This window comes from Cantharellus anzutake, assembly GCF_015039405.1.
Source record: "Cantharellus anzutake strain C23 chromosome Unknown EI90scaffold_70, whole genome shotgun sequence".
Classification (NCBI taxonomy): Eukaryota; Fungi; Basidiomycota; class Agaricomycetes; order Cantharellales; family Hydnaceae; genus Cantharellus; species Cantharellus anzutake.
In genome coordinates, this window is record NW_024067020.1 from 374,656 (window position 1) to 396,772 (window position 22,117).

The 22,117-nt window shown below is 48.7% G+C and overlaps 8 protein-coding genes across 8 annotated transcripts; 3 read left to right on the top strand and 5 right to left on the bottom strand.

The window, feature by feature from the left end:
* Positions 1–4,848: 4,848 nt before the first annotated feature.
* EI90DRAFT_2855318 (uncharacterized protein) lies at positions 4,849–6,130 on the bottom strand (the record flags this gene model as incomplete). The annotated part of the gene is made up of 2 exons (XM_039053765.1): positions 4,849–5,067; positions 5,423–6,130. Coding segments are annotated over 2 exons (927 nt in total), but the record flags the coding sequence as incomplete, so codon positions are not given.
* A 297-nt stretch (positions 6,131–6,427) lies between these two features.
* EI90DRAFT_2936801 (uncharacterized protein) lies at positions 6,428–7,016 on the bottom strand (the record flags this gene model as incomplete). The annotated part of the gene is made up of 2 exons (XM_039055168.1): positions 6,428–6,719; positions 6,775–7,016. Coding segments are annotated over 2 exons (534 nt in total), but the record flags the coding sequence as incomplete, so codon positions are not given.
* Positions 7,017–8,770: 1,754 nt separating this feature from the next.
* EI90DRAFT_3130919 (uncharacterized protein) lies at positions 8,771–9,107 on the top strand (the record flags this gene model as incomplete). Its single annotated transcript, XM_039064350.1, has 2 exons — positions 8,771–8,847; positions 8,903–9,107. The coding sequence occupies 2 exons, from the start codon at positions 8,771–8,773 to the stop codon at positions 9,105–9,107; spliced, it is 282 nt and encodes a 93-aa protein (XP_038910960.1).
* Positions 9,108–13,234: 4,127 nt separating this feature from the next.
* On the bottom strand, positions 13,235–15,602 carry EI90DRAFT_3020059 (uncharacterized protein; the record flags this gene model as incomplete). Its single annotated transcript, XM_039057465.1, has 8 exons — positions 13,235–13,617; positions 13,688–13,926; positions 14,052–14,108; positions 14,162–14,464; positions 14,563–14,980; positions 15,087–15,149; positions 15,170–15,329; positions 15,378–15,602. 8 exons carry the CDS (start codon positions 15,600–15,602, stop codon positions 13,235–13,237), a joined length of 1,848 nt encoding a protein of 615 aa, XP_038910961.1.
* Positions 15,603–16,086: 484 nt separating this feature from the next.
* EI90DRAFT_3130922 (uncharacterized protein) lies at positions 16,087–17,195 on the top strand (the record flags this gene model as incomplete). The annotated part of the gene is made up of 5 exons (XM_039064351.1): positions 16,087–16,161; positions 16,217–16,269; positions 16,331–16,808; positions 16,865–17,107; positions 17,169–17,195. 5 exons carry the CDS (start codon positions 16,087–16,089, stop codon positions 17,193–17,195), a joined length of 876 nt encoding a protein of 291 aa, XP_038910962.1.
* On the bottom strand, positions 16,999–18,406 carry EI90DRAFT_3077812 (uncharacterized protein). The gene is made up of 5 exons (XM_039061743.1): positions 18,124–18,406; positions 17,810–18,072; positions 17,291–17,754; positions 17,148–17,230; positions 16,999–17,092 (listed from the first exon to the last, which is right to left on the bottom strand). The coding sequence occupies exons 1-3, from the start codon at positions 18,359–18,361 to the stop codon at positions 17,392–17,394; spliced, it is 864 nt and encodes a 287-aa protein (XP_038910963.1). The 5' UTR covers positions 18,362–18,406; the 3' UTR covers positions 16,999–17,092; positions 17,148–17,230; positions 17,291–17,391.
* A 43-nt stretch (positions 18,407–18,449) lies between these two features.
* EI90DRAFT_3157734 (glycoside hydrolase) lies at positions 18,450–20,374 on the top strand (the record flags this gene model as incomplete). Its single annotated transcript, XM_039066134.1, has 2 exons — positions 18,450–18,691; positions 18,747–20,374. Exons 1-2 carry the CDS (start codon positions 18,517–18,519, stop codon positions 20,372–20,374), a joined length of 1,803 nt encoding a protein of 600 aa, XP_038910964.1. The 5' UTR covers positions 18,450–18,516.
* Positions 20,375–20,927: 553 nt separating this feature from the next.
* Positions 20,928–21,888, bottom strand: EI90DRAFT_3077819 (uncharacterized protein). The gene has a single exon (XM_039061744.1). The coding sequence runs from the start codon at positions 21,756–21,758 to the stop codon at positions 21,417–21,419; it is 342 nt and encodes a 113-aa protein (XP_038910965.1). The 5' UTR covers positions 21,759–21,888; the 3' UTR covers positions 20,928–21,416.
* Positions 21,889–22,117: the final 229 nt, after the last annotated feature.

Consider the following 22,117-nt stretch of genomic DNA (forward strand, 5'->3'; position numbering starts at 1 on the left):
CCTATCACGAATATGCCGATGCATTCAGCAAAAGCAAGGCTAACACTCTGGCACCACATCGTGAATTCGACCTGAGGATCGAGCTAGAGGAAGGTACGCACCCCCCGTTGGGAACCTTGTATTCCCTATCCCTGACCAAGCTTGAGGCCCTTCGAGCGTTTCTTGACGAGCACCTAGCTACCGGCTTTATTAGGCCGTCTTCATTGGCTGTCACGACCATGCACTCTGACCCGGATGCCGGCCCCTTTTTGTTTTGTTTGTCACCTGACCCATTCAGTTTCCTTACTATATATATACTTGTATATTACATCATCATGACTTTAGTCTGAATATCGACATGGTTTGTCCCCCTAACAAGGCAGCCCCAAGCCACTTCAAAATGTGGGCAATGAGACAGTAGGTGGGCACAGCGCTCTCTTGGAGTCGCTGAGGCCGAAGCCCAACCCCGGAGCCTTGTCCCCGCCAGTCATCCTTGTTTGCTGACCCGTACCTAACATTGGCGCACACTGTGCTGGTGCTCTTTGTCTGCAAAAAGGACGGTTCACTCCACCTTTGCATAGACTTTAGGGGCCTCAACCGGATAACCAAGAAGGATAGATACCCACTGCCATGCATAGCAGACCTACTGGACGCCCTGAGCCAAGCCAAAATTTACACAAAGCTCGATCTGCAGCACACATACCATCTTGTGCGTATTGCCGCAGGTGATGAATGGAAAACCTCCTTCCACACCCGCTATGGCTCCTATGAATGGCTAGTCATGCCATTCGGTCTCACCAACGTGCCCACAGCATTCCAGCGGTTTGTCAACTCCATCTTTGCCGACCTCCTCGACGTCTGTGTTGTTGTCTACCTAGATGACATTCTCGTATACTCAGAAGATGAGGCCTCCCACGAGGAGCATGTCCGAGAAGTCCTCCGCTGGTTACGACAACACAGCCTCTTTGCAAACCTGAAGAAGTGCGAATTCCACACAGACACCACAGAGTACCTCGGGTACGTCCTTTCTCCCAACGGGCTAACCATGTCCACAGAAAAGGTTAAGGCCATCCAAGATTGGCCCAAACCCCGTAAGGTAAAGGACGTTCAGTCCTTCCTAGGATTCGCTAATTTCTATCGGCGTTTTATCCACGAATATTCCGATATTGTGGTACCGCTGACCCGACTCACCCGCAAGGGTGTCCCCTGGGTGTTCTCTGACGACTGCCACACGGCGTTTCAATGCCTTAAGCGGGCCTTTACCTCTGCCCCCATCCTAACCCATTGGGTCCCCAATGCGCTGATTATCATCGAGACAGATGCCTCCGATTATGCAATATCGGGCATCATCTCCATCCGCTGCCCGGATGATGAGATACACCCTGTTGCTTTTTGGTCAAGGACGCTGACAGCGCCGGAACTCAATTATGACACCCACGACAAGGAGCTTCTAGCCATCTATGAAGCCTTTCGAGGATGGCGGCACTACTTAGAGGGCTCAGGAACACCCATCGACGTGGTCACCGACCACAAAAACCTGGAATATTTTTGCACCACGAAACTCTTGACCCACCGTCAGGCACGGTGGTCAGAGTTTCTGTCCCAATTCAACATGGTGGTCCATTTCCGCCTGGGAAAATTGGGCGTGAAACCGGACGCGTTGACTAGACGGTGGGACGTCTACCCCAAAGAGGGGGATAGGGACTACGCTCGCGTTAACCCTCAAAACTTCAGACCGGTGTTCACACAGGAGCAGCTCACGTCCTCCCTAAGAGCTACATACCTCGCCGAACCCGTCCTCCACGCAAGTTCCCTCGTCGACATCAACGCTATCCATAAGGACATCATCACTGCCCTTCCCCATGACCCCGCCGTTGCAGACTATCTCACCGCCACGATACCAGAGGATTCCCGCTGGTCTAGGGACGCAGACGGCCTCATAAGGCTAGACAACCGGATCTACATCCCAGACGCCAACGACCTCAGGCTCCGCGTGCTGAGATACAAGCATGACCACCCACTCTCTGGGCACTTTGGACGGAACCGTACCTTGGATCTTGTCCACTGGGAGTATACCTGGCCGGGTGTGCGCACCTTCGTTAAAGACTACATGTCTTCTTGCACCACTTGCGCCCACGCCAAACTCCCCACCACAAGCTGTACAGTCTGCTCAAACAACTCCCAATCCCCAAACGCCCATGGCACTCCATCTCCATGGACTTCATAGAACACCTTCCTGCCTCTTCCGGTTACACCGCCATATTGGTCGTCGTTGACCGGTTGTCCAAACAGTGCGTCTTCGTACCGTCTATGGACACCGTCACGGCGCCGGAGTTGGCAAAGCTGTTCTTACTCCACATCTTCTCCAAGCACGGCGTTCCCTCCCACATCACCTCAGATAGGGGATCCGAGTTTATCTCCCACTTCTTCCGCTCCCTGGGCAAAGCCCTCGATATACGGCTACACTTCACCTCGGGATACCACCCTGAAGGCGATGGTCAAACCAAGCGGATGAACCAAACCCTGGAGCAGTACCTCCGCATTTATTGTAACTACCAGCAGGACAACTGGTCTGAACTCTTGCCCCTCGCCGAGTTCGCCTACAATAATGCCCCGAATGCTACCACAGGGGTCTCACCGTTCTTCGCCAACAAGGGGTATCACCCCAACCTTGCCATCCACCCTGAGCGAGATCTGACCTCGGTGTGAGCACAAGATTACTTGGTCGATCTCGACTCTCTCCACCAGTCCCTCTGTGAAGAGATGACCCATGCCCAGCAGTGCTACCAAGGCCCTGCAGATGCTCGACGGCTCCCCGCACCGCCGTTCGACATCGGCAGCTCAGCGTTCGTCAAGGCCAAGTATTTCCGCACTACTAGGCCATCGGCAAAACTCGCTGAGAAGAACCTTGGGCCGTTTGAGATCATTGCGCAGCCAGGTTCTCATTCACGCACACTCCGCCTCCCCAACACCATGAAGGCTGTGCACCCAGTCTTTCATGTCTCCCAACTTGAGCCCACGATACCCAATTCCATCCCCAACCGGGAACAGCCTCCACCGCCGCCAGTTGAGATCGACGGCAAACTCGAGTACAAGATCGCTGAGATCCTGGATTCCAAGACTGATCAACGGTGCAGCTGCAAGCTGCTGTACCTGGTACGTTGGCTTGGGTATGAGGGTACTGATGAGGAAACCGAGTGGCTCCCTGCTACAGAGCTGGAACACGCCTCGGATCTCGTTGCCAATTTCCATGCACGATATCCGGCGAAGCCGGGACCACAACACGCTTGACAACAGAGGGTGGGATTGTTAGTCGGTAAAAGCAGAGTCTAACAACAGAGTAGAGTAAGAGTCAGAGGTACTAGTCTCAGCCTGCCCCGCTCTCTCTCCACCCAACCTTGCACCCCGCTCCTCAGCCTCCGCATGTTCCCTCCTCGACCGCATGTCCATCAGGCATCGTTCCTCAGTATCAGTGACGTATTCGAGTAGGTGGCCCGCTATAGCGGTCAGGCCCGTCAGAGTCTTGTTCACGGCCAGGATTGCCTCGTGGATTCGCGCAAGGTGATCCTCAGTGGAACGCTCTCCCTCATCGTCCGATTCGTCATCGTCCGCTTCCAACACCTCTGTGTCCTCCTTAGGCCCCTTCACTTGTGGGCGCTTCACCACGGGTGATGCCCAATCCCCGCGTCGACACTTCTGCTTCAGTCTCTGGCACTCAGTGCAAACACCGCGATTGCCCGTACCCAAGACGCAGGCAACCTTACGCTGGACACAACGATCGCAAGGTGGGGGATCATCTCCCGCTGTAGACGGTCGATTACTGGCCGCAGGACGCTGAGATCAAGACAATCAGGATGATCAGTAGCACCCTGCGTCCCCGATCAGTTGACCAGGACTACTCACCTTCCCTGTCACCGACTCAGCCGTTTTCCTTTTCTTCCTCTCCTCTTCTTCAGCAGCGAGATGAGCTGCTGCTAGACACTCTGCCTCACGGCAAGCCTCTTCTGCGCAACGCAATTCCTCCACACGATCAGCCTCAACTCGGCACCATCTGTGACGCTCTTGGCGTTTCTGGAGCATGAGCTCCTGCTCGTTGCTGGAGTCGTACTGGAGGTCTTCAATTTTCCAGGAAGAGAGGTCCATCGCACGAGCCTTAGGGGGCATCTTGGGTTGTGGTAGCAAAGTTAAGTCCTTTTGTTCAGATCGCCGTCGGAATCAAACCCGGCATAGGCCGCAGGATTCTCACGTGCACATGGGACTTCAAGGGTTCAGTCCCAAGGGGGGATACTGTCACGACCCGGCAACTCCCACGGTCAGGTGATCACTCCCCACACCTTCTCCCTCCTCCGCTTCGACCCTGTCAACTCCGCCACCCGCCCAACGCCGCCTGAACAAGCCCATCACCTTTCCCCATCACTGCTCCCTGTTTCCACGGCCCGTCATGGGCCTATAAGTCATTCCTTATCACGCTTACTTTTCTTGACGGCTGTGCATGGCCATCCTTCTCCCACACTCTTTGTTTGTTTTCATTCCTTCTTAAGCCCACCCGCAATCTCCATGAGATCTGGCGACTTAATTCTATTCATTCCGTTATACTTAAATACCGCTTGTATACTACCTCGTACTTTAGTTCGAAAATCAACTAGGGTTACCCCTGCACTCTCTGTCCGACTCAGTCGCACCCTCTGCCTTCTGAAATATCGGGGCCGCATCAAGTACGAGGTGCAACACTCACGCACGAGTCGTTGAAGCCGAAACCCCGTTTCGCCACGATTGTCACCCCCGCCCTTAACGGGCTGTTACACCGGAGCAGCAGAGCAGCGGACCTTAACGGTCGCCGACGGCGAGCCACAGTAATGTTTCCCACGCCCTGACAGTACCAAGCATCCCCTCATTTGCATCATTCGTTGTTGGCATAAATGCCCAATGCTTCTCATCTGGACTCATAGAAGAAATGGTCCCATCTGGTGCAAATTCAGTGGTGAAATTGGACCACTTTTGGAGTGTGCCTTTGCAAAATGCAATGAGCATTTCACATAGGTATGGCAATTTCTCTTTATCCCACTTCAGTGCATCAAACACTAGGGGCTCTTCTGTCAGGGGATGACTCCCGGGTCCCCATGACCCTCCCCTATGGTCCACAGCCTGTGATGTAACCAGCCCTATCCAGGGCACAACCTACTGTGGGTAAGAAGATGATATAAATGAAGGGCAACTTGCCTACTGTGGGTAAGAAGATGAGAAGGAAGCTAACTTCTCATCTTCCCACAGTGGCCACAATATCAGCAAAACTTCCGGGGATACCCAGAAGTCACATGAAGGGGTAGGAACCGGGCCTGGAGCATGCGGCACATGGAGCGTGCGCATGTGCGGGAAGCACAGCGGGTGGAAGCGGGTCCGGATGCGGGTCCGGGTCCGGGCTAGTCAGGGTGTGTGCCCTGACATCTTCCCAACCTTCTCCCAGAAGGTTTCCCTCATTCTTCCATTTGCCCACATCCAGAACAAGATCGGGGTTCTGAATAATCTTGGCAATATGAGCCTTGACTTTTTCGTGGAATGGTCCCATCTCTAACATGTTTTTTTGGGACTGATTGTTAGAGCAGACTGATTTCATGTATGGGAAGGAGACCGCTTGGCCAATGAGGGATAGAACAGCCAGTTCTGTGATAGTGGATGGGTCATGGAGGCCACGATAAATATTTTCTTCCATATTGTTATAGCCCAGATTGATCTTTTTATTGTGGCAAAACTCCATGAATTCAATGTATTCTGGGCATAGAATAAAGAGCTCTATTGCAGCACGAAGGTGGGAGCCAAATCGGGTATTGCTTGTATCTGGAAATCGATGCGCACAGCCACATTTTTGTCGGAACCAATCATGGTGCATATCCTGACACCCTTTCTTGTCATCCTTGTTGTTCATGAGAATCCCAGCAAGCATAGTAAGTCTAATTGCCCCTGAATCAGGTAATACTGCCAGTGCTATACCGGGTGGCCCCAATGTGGCATGCTGATTCAATGGCGCTGACTTGCCCTTGGCTGGGAGTGCTATAGGGCCAGGACAATGACTACTTTTCATCCTTGCCCATAGCTCTCCCATTGCCTTTGCACCAGCCTTAATTGTGTTCAAATCTTTGTGCATTGCACAGCCCCTCCAGACGAAAAGGTCGATTTGATGCTTTGTCTCCTGCAGCAGGCACTGATAAATTTCTCCACCAAGCTGCTCCAGCCTCTCCAAGCCTTGGGCTTCAAACCTTCTCTTTTGTTCTATTAGACCCATGGTTGCCCATTCCTCCAAGTCTTTTTGAGTGTTGACAAGACTCTCAAGTGTTGCACGATGCCATCCTCCAATTTCCGCTTCTGTCATCTCTCCGCATTTTTGGGTTCCCAAATAGACCAGCCACTCAGATTTCCTCCACTCTCCCATGATATGGAAGAGCTTTTTTTGATCTTCTGCATGGTCTGAGTTCATGCCGCTTAGATGTCTTGTGGCATCCCCAACACCTAATGCGGAATTGTACCCTTCTATTGGTGGTGCATGGGACATGGTATCAAAGAATGTCCCAATGACATTCTTCATGAGGATTAGTTGCTCTTCGCTGGTATGGGTGGGTGTAGAATGGATGCCAAAAGTGAGTTGTTGCATCTTTGTTTGTGGTCTGTCCTTGCCATGGGCTGAGAATTCCCCAGTTACATGAATTGATGTGAAATGGACATTTCGGTTTGTTGTCCCATCAGATCTACATGTAAAAGCTGATTTTGTGATCAATACTGATGCCCAAGTGGCCAAAATACTTACATTTTGCATTCTGCAGTTCATATGCAATTTGCATATTTGCTGCGACTTCTCCCTCAGTTATGGCACGGCCAACTGTCCATCTACTTGGCCTTCCCTTGAGTGTAACACCAAAAGTATTTGTGCATTCTGAGGCAACAAAACCAACCCTCTCCTGTGGGACTCCCTTTGATGCAAGAACACACATTAACCGGCATGCTTCCTTGGAGTATATGCCTCTCTTCTTCAGATTTTGCCACATAACTGAATTCTTGGCAGCTTCTAGTCTTTTATTGTGCATGAGGGAGCAAGCTTCATGCAGGCCTGCCCCCAGCTAGTGAGGGCCCATTCCAGTTGCCGCTTTGCATTTCGGGTGGTCTTTTGATAATGACCCACCTTTGAAATTGCAGCTTTATGCAAGGTATCACTATCATGAAGCTTTCGGCTTGCTGCACCAAGCTTTTGTTTCAGATTAGAATTGTCCACACATAGTGGGGTTGGGATGTGGGCCCCGGGGCAATCAATTTTTTTTACCACTCTCAGGTAGTGTATCCCCCCCTGGCTGGCCATATGAATCTTTTACAGCATTCTCTTTGTCTTTAGAATGTTTTGAGTTGCCCCAGAAGCCAGTGATCAATAGAGTGTGGGATATACAGCCTGGTGATCTTCTTCTCTTCTTATATGAAGACCGAGATGTTGATCCCATTTGAATTCAGACCCTCATAGTATTATCTGAAAGTTGTCAGTCTGCCTATTTTCAAGCAAATTGGCAGAGGCTATGTGTGCTGAGGGACAAAATTGTCAGGGGGAGGTGCAGTTTCCTTTTTGATGTGAAATGTAGGCTCGGAACAAATAATTGTAAATAACTTTTTTTGCCGAAGTTTTTGGAGGGAATGGTGACACATTTCAAGATAATTATGGGTGTCTTGGCATGCAATGGCTAGTTATAATGTTTTGGTGGTTGGAATTTCATGCAGATGCAGTATTAGTGGTGTTATGAAGAATTTATTGGAACAACACTCCTTGTAATTGAGAATAACAATATGTAAAACCACCAAAACACCCTAAACATGATTATGAACAACATTTACTAATGGTATTCTTCACCAAATGTCCTGTGGAATGCACAAAGCTTCGGCGATGTTGGGTCCCACTTTTCTGTGGTTGTTCAATAGTATATGCTTACATAAGCAGGTTCCACGATGCAACCTGGGTTGCCCACCCCATATACTACATTATAGTGCCTTAGCTCTAATATCGATTTGACCATGACCCCCAAGTCCTGACCCCAGCAAGGCAACCCCAGTAAGTCTGAAATGAGGGCCAAGAGACAGCTAGGGGCACAGCGCTCCTTTAGAGTTGCTGAGGCCAAATGCCCTACCCTCGGGCCTTGTTTGTGGCATCACGGCCATTGCAGCCCATAGTGGCCTGCAATGGCAACCCTCGGTGCCAACCCCAGACCAGTGTCTAACAGAGATCTTCTTTTCAAAAATCCGGTATGTACAGGATTATAAGAAATAATTATTTTTAGAAATAATAGATGGTGAATATTGGTGCCATATGGCACCTGGGTACCTTATTAGGCGAAATAATAAAAAAGGGTAACAGTAACAATAAAAGAATATCAATCAATAACTGAAATGATGGCAAAATATGAAATTAAAAGAAAATAAGCGATATCTCAACGGATTTACGGAATTATGAGCCGAAATTGTGAATGTAGTCGAAGATAACTCTCACACAGCCGATAAACATTTTTACCAATTTATTAGACGCCGTGGGAATGAGTGAGGCTGGAATTCTGGGTTGCTGCTTGAGATTCCCACGCCCACACATGCCCGTGTCTAACTTGCCCAACATAGAACTCCGTCAAATCTCCACCGATTAGGATGTTTTTAATATCTCCAGAATCGTACGAATTAGGACTATTTTTAGGTACCAAATTCGTATCGAGTTGTCGCATGAATGGAAGTGGTTTCCTAATCGTGGAAGCGGGAATCCGAGCCGGCTCTGTGCATGGGCAATTATCCCGCTGACAACAAGAAGGTCAAGATTGAGTATTTGGAAGCTGTTGAATATCTTGAGCATGCCGAGTAAGTGATTGCTAACCTGCATTGGACATGAGACTTTGCAATTTTCCTGTTCTAGAGCAACTACACAGTACTGGACATTTCAGGCCATGATGCCAGCAGGACCATCAATGCACATTACCCAGCACTTAGCCCAGGCAAATGAGGCCCTCAATACCGCTCATTCAGCCATTTTGGCAATAGAGGCTAGATCACCACCCACTGCCCCTTGGATGCCTGATTCCCCTCAGCATCAGGAAGCTCTGATTTTGCACCAACACTGAGACTATCACCAAGTTCTTGACAAGCTTGAACAATGAGCTGTATCACACCAACTTGAGCTTGAGAAGATTGGTTTGCCAAAAACAGGTGAGAATCATATTGCTCAGAATTCACCTTATGCTATTCATTCTTTCAGATTATAAGGCTCGACAACAAATTTCTACACTGGTCATCAAGCAAGGGAAGTCGTTGAACTTGTCAGAGACCAGATGCGAAACAAAGGAAATGTCTCCATGGTGGAGGGCTTCAGCCCCAGTGACTCAGACCAGGAGTGCTGTGCCTAGTTACACGTCTGTGCCCTAATTTACTTACTGGCAGAGAGAACTAGAAGGGGGGATAACTCTAGTCGATTTTATCACTAGGGTGTAACCTATCTACAAGTTATGTATATATAGTTACAGCAAGGGTGGGCCCATGAATGATGGGACCGAGTGGAGTGGAGCTAACAGAGTTAAACATTAGCCAACTGAATATTACCAACAAGTCGGGTTACAGGGTTAGCGGCATGGCAAGCTATAACCCAGAAACGGAAAGGAGGGATAGGCCTGAAGGTAGACTTGCAGGGCAAGCAAGTGAATTGCCCAGCGGGGGTGGGAGTGCATTAGCAGACGTTGGAGCTGTCCAGAGGCCTTTGGGGCTCCATACCTAGGGAGGCATAGGTAATATATTGAATTGAGGGGTAGTGACCATCAGGGGAGTCGGAGGTGACTGCGGAATATGGAGGCTCCAAGGTTAGTGATGAAGGAGTGGAGGTGATCCAGAAGGACCGGAGGTAGTGGAGGGTGATGGCCATGGATGGATATGACAGAACTCAACACTCCAGAAATACAACAACTTGGCCGCCTCCATGAATCCTCCCAAACCATCACTTAAATGGCAAGACATCACAGACCTCAACTTCCTTTCTGATGTTGTTCTGTTGCGTGGCCATGAAGATATGAGAGACAAGTCATGGTTTCAACATCGCTTTTGCGAAGCAATGCATGCCTGGCATAAACTTCAACATGCCCATGAGGAGATCAAGATCGTTGGCACTGAAGCTCATTGGATATGAGCATTTATGGATGAGGAAACCCACCTGCATCTCACCACCGAGGCCACATGGTTCACTGATCCTGAGCTATCCCAGTACATCTTGAGTATCAACTCAATGCAAACAGACATCTGCATAACAAACTGAAACTTCTGGAGAAGCAAGGTGGCACTGGTATGCCTCTCCCTGCAGTCCATGAAGCAGGAAGCCCTGGGGCTGTGGCAGATACAGGTGCCTCCACTCCTCCCTGTACATTAGATTTCTCATTTTATTTGTATTGTGGCAATTTCTTAGCATAACCAAAATAGCAATGCCCAATGGCCCCAGCTTGCCAAACACTATTCCTACAAACACCCAGGACCTGATAACAGAGAACAGCTTTCAAGGCATGGATGCAGGTGCATTGCAGTTTAATGCTGTTGACTGGGAAGATGAGAATGAAGACGCTGATGCTGATGATTATGACTATCATTGCATCATTGGAAGAATTGTGGACACATTAGAAGCCATAGATTTAGAATCTGCCTAAATGATTGTTACATATGATGTTACAAGATACATCTGGTATGGGCTGTGATGACTACAACATGTGCAGTATAAGTGTGAGCAAAGAATGTGCAAGTAGAAAAGAAGAATGAAAAAAAAAAACTGAACAGAACTGAGGAAGGACAACAATGGCAACATTGGTGATGATGGCAGCAATGACAAAGCATCGGAAGTCAATGCCGGCAATTCATTTGAAAGGAGACAGTCATGTAAAGCGTTGTAATAGAAAAAAGCGGTCAAGGGCATCCCAGAGCTCCCAGGGCCCTTCAGGCCCCACCATAATAACTTGGTTTTCCTGTCCATTGTCAGAACCATGCGAATCTTCGCCGATGGTAGCCGTAGGCGACCGAACGTTGCCCGCTAGTAGTGAAGGCATCCTACGCATGACCAAGCTTTAGCGAGGGATAAACCCCACCGATCTCGAGGCCGAGGCTACTTAGGCGAGTCAGCCGGGATTTCGGCTTCAAGGACTCGAGGAGGAGCGTTGCGCCTCGTTCTCGATGCGGTCCCGATACTTCAGAAGGTCAGAGGTCTTACGGAGACAGAGGTAAGCTTAGGGGTGAATTCTAGTTGATTTCGAACTACAGTACAAGCATTAGTTACAAGCTGTATATAAGCGCTAGGGAACTGAATAGGGAATAAGTCGCCAGATCTCGCAGAGATTGCAGGTGGAGAAAAGAAGGAGGAAAACAAACAAAGAGCATGTGTTCAAGACAGCGAAGGTCAAGTGTGTCCTTCGCCGCAAGGTAACAAGGTGCAGCGAAACATGGGACAACAGGTTGTGGCACTCTGCGCCGCTAGGTCGTTCAACGACAATTAGGAGAGGGGTTGTGGAGAGGTGGCGGGAAGTGGTTAGGCAGCGACGGGTGGCGAGCGGAGTGTGCGGGGAGTGTTCAGGCGTGGGAGAGGGTCAGGGAGGAGGTCATCTGGCCCTGGGGAACGCCGGGTCGTGACATCCATATATTTCGCTCAGTGCACCAGGGCACCAGTGCAGCTACCCAAAGCCTCAAAGACTATCTAAGATGGTAGGTTGGGTGGCACACCCCACATACCATTTTATATTGACTAAGTCATGAGTACTAGGTGTTCATACCTCAGTACTATCCATTGTCGCGAAATTTGCGTTGTGGCTCATTTCTGCCACAACACTTCTGAGGCTAATTATTGGAATTAGTCTATGTCACATGAGACTCAGACTCATATAAGAGATCTAAGATTGTAAATACCAATACCTATGTTGCGTGAGACTGCAACAAGAATTATACATGAGTTATAGGTAGAGAATATAAGATGGTTCTCACCTCAGACTAATATAAGAGATCTGAGGGAGAAAAGCCTAAGAATTCCTCCCTTATATATGCAACATTCCTGTCATCATACAAAGGGAGTTGTAAGTTGAATAAGAAGGGAAAAATGCCCCCAACACCTCAAAGTGCCCCAGAATGACTGCAATGAATAACCGCCACACAACTTCCCGATGTAAACAAAGTTGATATTCTAATACTAATGTGGCACCAGGAAGCTGTACAACTAGTGTAGTTTTGTAGCTCCCTGGTTTCAGAATTTTAAAATTCTTTGTTATTGCCAAATAAATCCCAAAATACTTTATGATGTTGGAATCAACATCTCTTTTAACACTGACCACAATCCAATTTTTTTTAAAATTGGTTTCAAGTTTGACTTGCATGGATAGAGTAAAATTGAATTACAGCTCTTGCCGAGTACAGAAAAGGAAACCATTCATATTATACCCTTTCCCAAGTGCCAGTACACAGAAAGTGCTGCATAATAACCTTGGAGACTACTCCAAGAAGGTATAGTGCTACCCAAGGGGGTGTCCATTCATTTTTGACTATTAAAACATAGAAAAGCATGTAAATATAAAAGTACAAATTTTGTTGGAAAACAGCATACCAGCATGGCCGGGTGAGTTTTGCCACAGCCATGCTCCCATGACTAGATGAGTAACTCACCCTTGCTACTCTATTTTTTTTTTCGGACTTATCCGCTCCCGGCTATATGGGAGATTCCATTCCTTCAATTGCCTTTTTCCCTCAGTTCCCTTTGGCATAATAACTTGAGAATGAGTTGCCTGCTTTTGCTAGCACACTCAAATCTCTTCAAATTTCCGTTCATCATAAGTAAGTATCACTGACCAGAAATATTGACCGCTCGTGACCTCGCACTGCCACACTCGGCAAATCCCGGCACAGTACCGAGGTATGGAAGTCGTCTATCTTATTCGCAGTGGGTTTGGCCTTTCAATCCTCTGATACGAATTGTCCGAAGTGGAGTGTTACATAAGGGCGCATTGACTTGGTCACTTCGTTGCACACGTTAATCCGCGTCTTCGCTCATGGGATGAATCCTCCAGTTGCATGGTACTTGTGTACCTACTGTTAAAGTGACATTCCGATGCCGGCCACGGGAGTGACTCTGCAGTGCAGCATAATTAGCATTACATGCTTCAAGTGTTACAAAGGTCAATATCAACAGGGTGGAAAAGATAAAAGTCCCATGAATTGAGCAGATAAAAGTGGCCCTGTTCATTCAGTGTGAACTGCGCATTGTCTCCCACATATCCTCCAGATCAATTTCCAGCGCAAATTGAGATACCGCTGTCATCAAGGGCTTAGTGGGCATTTTTTTCCTAAACGCTTTCCGGTCCTCATCCTTTGGGATGACAAATACAAGCTTCCATTGCCACACCCCCCAGTGTTCATTCTTCAGCGCGTCCCAAAGCTGTTTGAGGAATCCCATCTTGACTGAATGCCGGGTAGAGATCGTATACTGAAACAGGACAACACTGATGATGGGGTGATTCTCATCCCTTTCGAAAGCAAACGAGTCGATGCCAGTGAGGTTGCCAGAAACCGGTCGGTAGTACTTGGTTGCATCCGGATGATGGACCTTATCAATGGAATACCTCCACCCTGGGGTCGATGTGTTCCAAATGCAGTTGCTGTTCACTGCCATCTTCGAGTGCTCGTATGCAAAGGGTACCTCTAGCGCGTTTGACAACATAGACATGCCCAACGGCTTCGAACATCAGACCAGCTGTGGAGGCTGTAGAGGGCTCCTTCATACAATTGTAGAAGTATTGGGCTGAAGCATTGACCAATTCCAATCCCTTCTTCTCCATGAGCTTGGTGAAGATATATTGGGAAATGATCTGCGTGCATGAGCTCGATCGGTCCAAACCTTCTGCATCTCGGAGGGGATTGATTTCTACCAGACGGTGGCTGTATTCCTCGGGTAGATGTGTCACCACTTGTTGGAAAAGGGGCAGTCTTTGATGGCCGAGTCAAGGGCGCGATCTACCTCCCGTTGCGTACGATCCAGTAGATACCTTGCCGAACCCCCATACCTCATGAACGCAATACGCCAATCATTGTCTTCAGTCCTCTGCTCCATGGCATAATTGCTGGGAGGGATCAGTACTCCTAGGCCTCCTTATTTATGTAACTGACAACTCACCGAGAAACATAGACTTCTTGCCAACTCCATGTTTTCATGTAAAACTTCTTCACATGATTTTCCTTTACCCATTTATCCACTTTTCGTGACTCGGGCGACGATGCTACCAAGGTTCTCCATCGCGACGCCAGAGTGTTGACACCCTCACCCGAACTGAGATCGAAGAGACTAAGGCCATAATCGCCGCTTCCAGCTGCGGAGACCTCGGGATTATCCCAATCATCGAAGGAATATGGTAAACGCCAGAGCTGAGAAACGCGAAACGCATTGAACGCGACTTGGAAAGCACGGTGGGCTTTCCTTCTGCGAGCCGGTTGACGAGACAGTACGTCAAGTAGACAGTCTTGCCTTTAGGAGCGTGACCAGTTACATTGTGCAACGACAATCCAGCACGGACTCACGCACCTATTCCAGGTTGTCCAATAAGTAAAATTGGCGTGCGGCGACTGCGCCTAGCGACGTCTGATTGTCTCTGCTCCTCCACGAATGCATCGAGTTCACGGTATTCATCCCGCACATAAAACGACACGTCGAGCATTTCTTTTATCACGGACGACACATTCGGGATCTGCATTAGGTCGTAAAACGATGCTTGAATGTTCGCCGCAGCATCATCCATTGCGACGTCCTCTTCTTGAGGTTGGGATGCCTCATCCTTCGTCGGAGTATCATCCATTGTGAGGTCCTCTGTCTCAGATTCTTGAAGTTCGTAACTGACAGCAAGGCCGGGCACCTGGATTGAGGATTTAGTAATGATTTGACCCAAATGAGCCCCGTTTTTCCAGAGATAGTTGTACATGATAACCAAGTTGCCATATTCTAGATCGTGTTCAGTGAGGGCTGTTTGTTGGGTATCGGCGGAGCACACGGGGAAGTCAACAATGTGTAAACTCAATAAGGGGCCAGGAGTATATGCACTGCGTACCTGTATTGGCGGTTGGTTTGGGGAGGGCTAAAGAATAGTTAGCCTGGCGTGCCAATAGCTGAGCTGAACTAACGAAGCGATACAATGTATTTTGACCACCACATGGACCAGGACGTTACCCGAGTCTTGTCCAAAAACGTCGTTTACTTCACTATCACCCTCAAGAGGATCCTTTGTGGCTATGCTAACTGTTGCTCTATCAATAAGCTCTCCATCACCGCTCCTCGTCAAATTATCAGGCTTCTTTGGATGAGCACAGCATTCTCCAGACAGAAGAGCCTACCTACTTACCTTGTACAAGACGAGCTCGCTGTAATCGTAATGTTCGCGCAGTAGCTTGTGCTTCTCATAAATTTTATCACGCAGTTGATCGACAATTTCACCACCTTCGAGATCTAGAACGAAAGGACCTAAGGTGACGTTGGGACAGATGACGAAGTATGATAGACGCTTCAGAGGCTCCGGGGTGGTTGACGAAGTCGGTAGAGCGCGACGACGTTTCAGAAATCGCGACATGGTTGACGTGAGTAAACCTACTAGGAGGTGATCATGTGCCAGAAGAAAAAGTTGGAGAATGAGAAATTACCAGCTAGGAGCAGCCAAAATTTCATGAATTGAGGCGGTATTCTAAGTTAAATTCTGGAATCAGGCTTGACGTTTCGCGGTTTTGATCAAAATAATACAGTCGATGACAGATCGCACGCCCTAATTCGACTTGTTTATATCGAAGACCCCCGCTCTCACAGTTAACATGTCTGACATACTCCCAACATCAAACGCGCGTCAAACGCTTTCCCCTTCAGCGCTAGGCGCCCCATTTGGCTATATTGCAAAATACCGAATCCATTGGTGCCTAATTTCACAATCCCCCGTTGATGTTTCCCTGATTCCAACCAAACAGCTGTCATAACCTCGATGGACCTCACCGTGTCTCGGTGATAGATGAGATTACGCAGAGAGCCATGTGGGAAAGTGTATGTCAATTGAAGGTTGAACCGATATGACTTTTGCGTCTGAACCCGTGGATCCTAAGGAACCTGAGCTGATAGGGAAGGAAATCATCACTTCTGTGAAGGTGATCACTTTGGTGCAATCGCGTGTTCGAATATTAAAGCCATGTATTCCCATAGGATAACCCTTCTCAGCGCGTCAAGTGGACTATTCATCGACCCGTGTCGGGCTGGTGCGTTTCTTCTCTGACTGAGTGGTTGCTGGCAACAATCCGCCTGGCATGATTTTTTAAGGTATATTCGCATTCGATCTCCCCACTTCGCGCCAAAATCTTTCGTTTCCCTCGTTCCTTGTAACCCATCGGAGGGAGATCCGACGACCGGTGCCCTGGCATTTACTTGCCAAACAAGAATAGACATGAACCCTCCACCTCCCGCATACTCTCATGCCGCCCAAGAAACCCCTTCAGTGCAATCACCCAGCATGTCTTATCCTCCGCAACCTTCGGCATCATCGTATTCTCCAGTCTCTTCCAGTAGCTCATTGAATTTGTACGCAACTGCTCTACGCAATGGTCTATCCTCACCCAAATCACCTCCACCGCCGTTTGGAGCACCTGAAGCATATACTCGACCAGTCGCAAATGTTCCCCCTGCTCACATTGGCGTCACCAGATTCGTCCTCAAGCCTGCTAGTATTGCCGCGACCGCGCCGAGCCGACTTTCGTTCTTCTCTTCAGCTTTAAAAAGTTCCATTTTCGGAGCCGGAAAGGTGCCTGTGATCTTGGATATATATCCGCAAAACCATTGACACTTTCGCGATCGCAGTCGTTTACGATCCAGGCATCTCACGAGTTCCATTCAACTCCGAGCTCATCCCCAGCCCCGCATCCCCAATCAGCCCCGACCACCCCAGTGCTCGCGTTTCGTGACACTACGCCTCTTATTGGTGCACACTCCACAAGTGGAATAATTGAGCTAGATCACGGAGTGGCGAGGGTGTTGGGAGTGGACTTAAGTTGGTGGATTTCGGTTGCTCTGGCCTATATCGACTTCCTGGATGAAAGAGATGTGAGCGTCAACTGTGAATCCGATGCACATCCACACCCACTATTCCCTTTTGGTCTTTTAGGGATATCAAGCGGCTTCGGACGGCTAATCACCCCTTGCTCCCCACGCTCTTTGTTCAACATACTGCCATATATGTGATGATTAATGCAACGCTTGTGTGGGTATATAGTCGAAGTAGCGTACATTAAGTGGACTATTAATAAGCAATGGGTCGCCCTGGTCGCTAATGACAACAGAATACGGCATATCCAGAGCACCGATCCCTTCGAATTGAACCCAGAATTTTATCGACGTCTTTCAGCCCTAGCAAGTGCCAACCATACTTTAACTAATCTCTGCACCAAAGACTCCAGCGTCTCACCCTTCACCCTTTCGACCTCAAGGACAGTTCGCTTACTTAGCGAATTGGGCTCTCGCGAAGTATCCCTTAACTGCAAACCGACCCTCCGATGACCCCACGATATGCTTAGATCAGAGAACGGGACGAGAATCCTTCCAGAGGAGGATAGGGAAACTTGGGACGAATTGGAATGTGTATGAAGGGGCGACGGTGGAATGACAGGTGCAGGGAAAAACGTGGGTGTTGGGGCAATAAGTCCTGCTCTCAAACCATACTTGCATGTAAGATCTTCGACGCGAGCCCTCGGCTGTTTCCACAGTGTCGTTGATTAATCTCAACTAGAACATGGGTAATGCGCCTACCTGCATAAGGTTGAATAAGTCACGATACTGGTCATCGGCATTATCTAGATAGAGCGAAGATTCATCCGTACGGACATCTTCGCGCGTTTTGAGGAGAATGAACATGTCTAATATTGTGGTTTCCCTTTGAGTTGATAATATGGGCGAGGAGGATAGTGGATGTCCGATTGCAGAAGACGAAGGGAAGGGGTCCGTCGTAAACGGCCGATTCACTCTTCGAGCGTACAGGGGAAGATACGAGGATCTCAGTATGTGCATACATGCTAGATCGGACTATGAGCGGAACCACGACGACGGAGAGGTGTGAAGCTTACCTATCCAGAGGTCTCGACACGTATAACGCAAGCTATAACACATCCAATAAAACGAAGCCCTTCTCTCTTCAGAAGAAGTAAAGTCAGGACACGTCCAGTAGACGATCTGAAGAAGTAAGTGTGGGGGTACCCCCACTAATGTAGGCGGATATTTTGCCGTCCTTTGCAGGCGAGCATCAAGTTCTGCATCCCTAAGATATGGTGGAGGTGGAGGTGCTTTCTCCATGTCCAGGATCATCTTAACCAGTGATGAGAAGGAGTGAAAGGCTTTGGCTTATTTATGAAGGCTACTGATGACTGCGGTCAGGTGCAGCGCCTCCCCGTGGGAGTCCAAGTGTCGCAGCCACACGAACTTCTTGCACGTAATATGGCTTCCTACTTTACTCCTACTCCATGGCTGCTCTCCCCCAAGTTTTCCCAAGAGTTGCGCTAAGTGAGGACCTGAAGAGGCGAATCGGCCAACACTTCGTGTTAGGTTTTCACGGTTATGAGATCGATGCAAATGTCACGGCACTTATCCGCGAGTATCATGTTGGGAATATTATCCTTATGAAGAGGAATGTCAAAGGTTTGTCCGGTCATCTTTAGCTATGCCATGTCCTTACCTCCTGGGGCGCGAGCAGATATTCCTCAGCTCCGGAAACTCATCAATTCGCTTCAGCGTCTGGCGCGTGACGCAGGTCATGCTCGCCCACTGATGATTGGCATGGACCAAGAAAACGGTCTTGTTTCTGCTTTCTCGACGGAAGCCCCGAATGGAGGGACTCTATTCCCAGGGGCTATGGCTCTCGCTGCGACGGGCTCGCCAGAACTTGTCCAAACAGTCTATCATGCCACAGCCGCAGAAATGAAGTTGGCTGGTCTCAATTGGTGTTACTCTCCCGTTGCGGATGTGAACTCTGATGCGCGGAATCCCGTTATTGGGGTGCGGTCATTTGGTGACGATCCTTACAACGTTTCCGAGTTTGTCCGAACTGCTTCCCGAGGATTAACTTTGTCAGGGATCGCACCCACCCTGAAACATTTTCCGGGGCATGGGGGCACCCATGTAGACTCTCATCTTGACCTCCCAAAGATCCCAAAATCACTTGATGACCTCTATTCACTCGAGCTCGTCCCTTTCAAAGCTCTCATCCATGCAGAACCCCCAGTTGCGAGCATCATGACGGCTCACATAGCTCTTCCTTTTATCATAGGCTCCGATGAACCGGCTTCCCTTTCACATAAGATTACAACCGAGGTTCTTCGCATGCAGCTTGGCTACTCCGGCGCCGTTGTCACCGATTGCCTTGAAATGGATGCAATTGCTGGAACGGTTGGCGTTGAGAGAGGTGCTGTGCAGGCTCTTCAAGCTGGTGCAGATATCGTCATGATATGTCATACTTTTGAGAAACACGTGGGTGCAGTGAAGGAGGTTTGGAAGGCATTCGAGAATGCGGAGCTGATGGAGGATATGTTAGATGCGAGCGATGCCAGGGTGGATAAATTGAAGGAATCGTTTGCTGGCAGCTGGGGCGACGCGATTGTTGAGACAAATTTCGAGGAACTGGCGACTCTCAAAGGTCAGAACCAAATTTTAAGCCTCGAGGCGCACAACCTAGCCGTAACTGTGGTTCATGGCCCGAGTAATTTCGTACCCATCTCTCATCTCTCCAGGTCAAGGAGACTGGAAACTCAGACCAGCATTATTCTTTTCACCCCTGCTATGGAAGTTCTCAACCGTGCAATTGACGATGCTGAGAATATTGTTCGCACCTCGGATGGGAGAGTACGAAATGCAGCTGGGCCGTCATATGAAGCCTTTGCAGCGTACGTTTCTGACAAGGCCGACCAACTGTCCGCGTCATCGTTCCATCATGAGCTATACATGGCAGAGGACGCTCCCCTTCTTACGGCGGAAGCTAGCTCTTGTCCGGCGCTGGCGTTGGCTCACCAGGCAACGACAATCATTTTTGCAATTCGGAACGCACATCACAGTGCGTGGCAGTTGGATTACTTCGAAGCTCTCATCCGTCATTTGCAGAGAAATCAAGCTGATGGCATTCTTTCACGATCTGTCTATGTTGTCAGTACCTATGCTCCGTATGATATTCCGAGCCTACAGACCCGCCTGGCCTCGCAGGATTTGCAGCTAGAATTGGCATATCTCGCATCCTTTGATTTCACATGTTCAGCACTCAAGGCTGTGGCTCGTGTTATCTTTGGTGACATTGAGCCACAAGGGAAGGTTCCTGTGAGTTTAGCCTTGTAAATGTCACTCCACGACGTGTAGTTGAGAACCTGGTGTACTCAATATGACGATGATGCCTGTAGCTGCCTTGTCAGCACCGATTTATCCCGTGCTCGAATACGCTCGCTTTGAGCGTGAGAGCTCAGCATGGCGTTCGCACCTCATCTTGTTTCTTTTTTTTCCGTTCCCCTCTTAATAGAACAATTCATCCTCTGATCTATGAAGACCAATTTTATATTGAGATTACAGCGAGTTCGACTCTAATCTATTCCCGAAACAGCCAGAAACAGACTTCCACATCATTGAACAACCAAATAATTCGGCCAACAAGAGTTCTTGATTTGAAGATTATTCGATCGATCACGATCACCACACATTCTTCTTCGTTGGTTCAATGTTCAATTGCCATGCATATGCAGCACAACTGTTTCGAGTTCAGTTCGAAACTATGTCCGCGGTGCTTCACCCGACTCTGCACTTGCACTCTCTTGGGATACACAGTTTAGCACATGGGTGAGCAACTATATCTTCTTTCTTTTCCACCGTCTCTCTCTCTTTCCTTACTAATGGCTTTGGAATCGTTGGAGATAGGAACAGTGGTGATCCGTTTCACAGCAAAGTACTCTGAGAGCCACAAAGGTACGAGCCACCAGGTGAACTTGATCGGCGACATACAACCATTCAACTTTCCCGTTTTCCATTCTCTGAACCGATCCACACTGATGACATATTATTTAACACCCATTTCGATGGATAGGGATAGGGGCAAAAATCATTCTTGCCGATATCCTGGTAACCCATCCTGCATGGGGATTGATGGTTTTGAGATGTCTGGTTGAGAGAACAATGATCGTCCAAGGGGATATCGGTGGAGGAAATGTATACTGGAGTGACCATACTGTTTTCCCTGTATGTTAACTCACACTAGCCCACCATCTTGTCCCACGACCACTGGAAAGTTTCAATGAAGAAGAGGTCGTTACATCCCCAACGGATCTAGGTGGTTCCCAATTGGCACTTGCAGATGTGAGAGCACTGGCTCACTCGAGAATCTATCCGAATGTTAGTTGTAGCATGGCACACACATACAAGTAGGAGGGTAGAGTGGCGTGTCATGATGGTGGTGGTCAAGAATTTGAGTTCGCACAAGTGCGAGTGAGGGTGATATGCCACCGGAGCACATAAGACAACAGATCGCAAGTACGAGACGGAAGGATGCATATGTGGATAGAGACAACATTTGATCGAGCAGCCAAGTTGGCGACAGGGGTGAGGCCCATGCGTGTGTGTGTGTGTGAAGTAGGCAAACAACAGCACTTATCGCCGCTTGCGAGGTATACAAATGCGTATGATTCTCAGTAACAGGTTTGTGGGATGACCCATAGTTTGCAAGTCGATGGGGCATAGCTTATAGGGGACCGAAGTTGACAATGATCATTTGTCTGTGACTGGAAAATCCTGAGTGTGATAAAGAAAAGGGGGAGAATACGGTGAGAAGCGAAATTCCATCACAACCAAGCACGCGCGAATAACTTTGAAGGAAGAGGACAAAAAGGGAAAGAGGAAGGAAAAGCGTAAGCAGAAATGAATAATAAATGGCAAAAGGGGAGGGTGAGTGACATAATTTCAACGTCGAGATTTTACTGCATAATATTGGCCACGGAAGACTCTACAATGCTTCACACAACACGCGACTAAACTTATGGTTATGCATATGTTATACAGCCACCTTGCAAAAGGTAGCTCCTTTACATAGTTTATGTG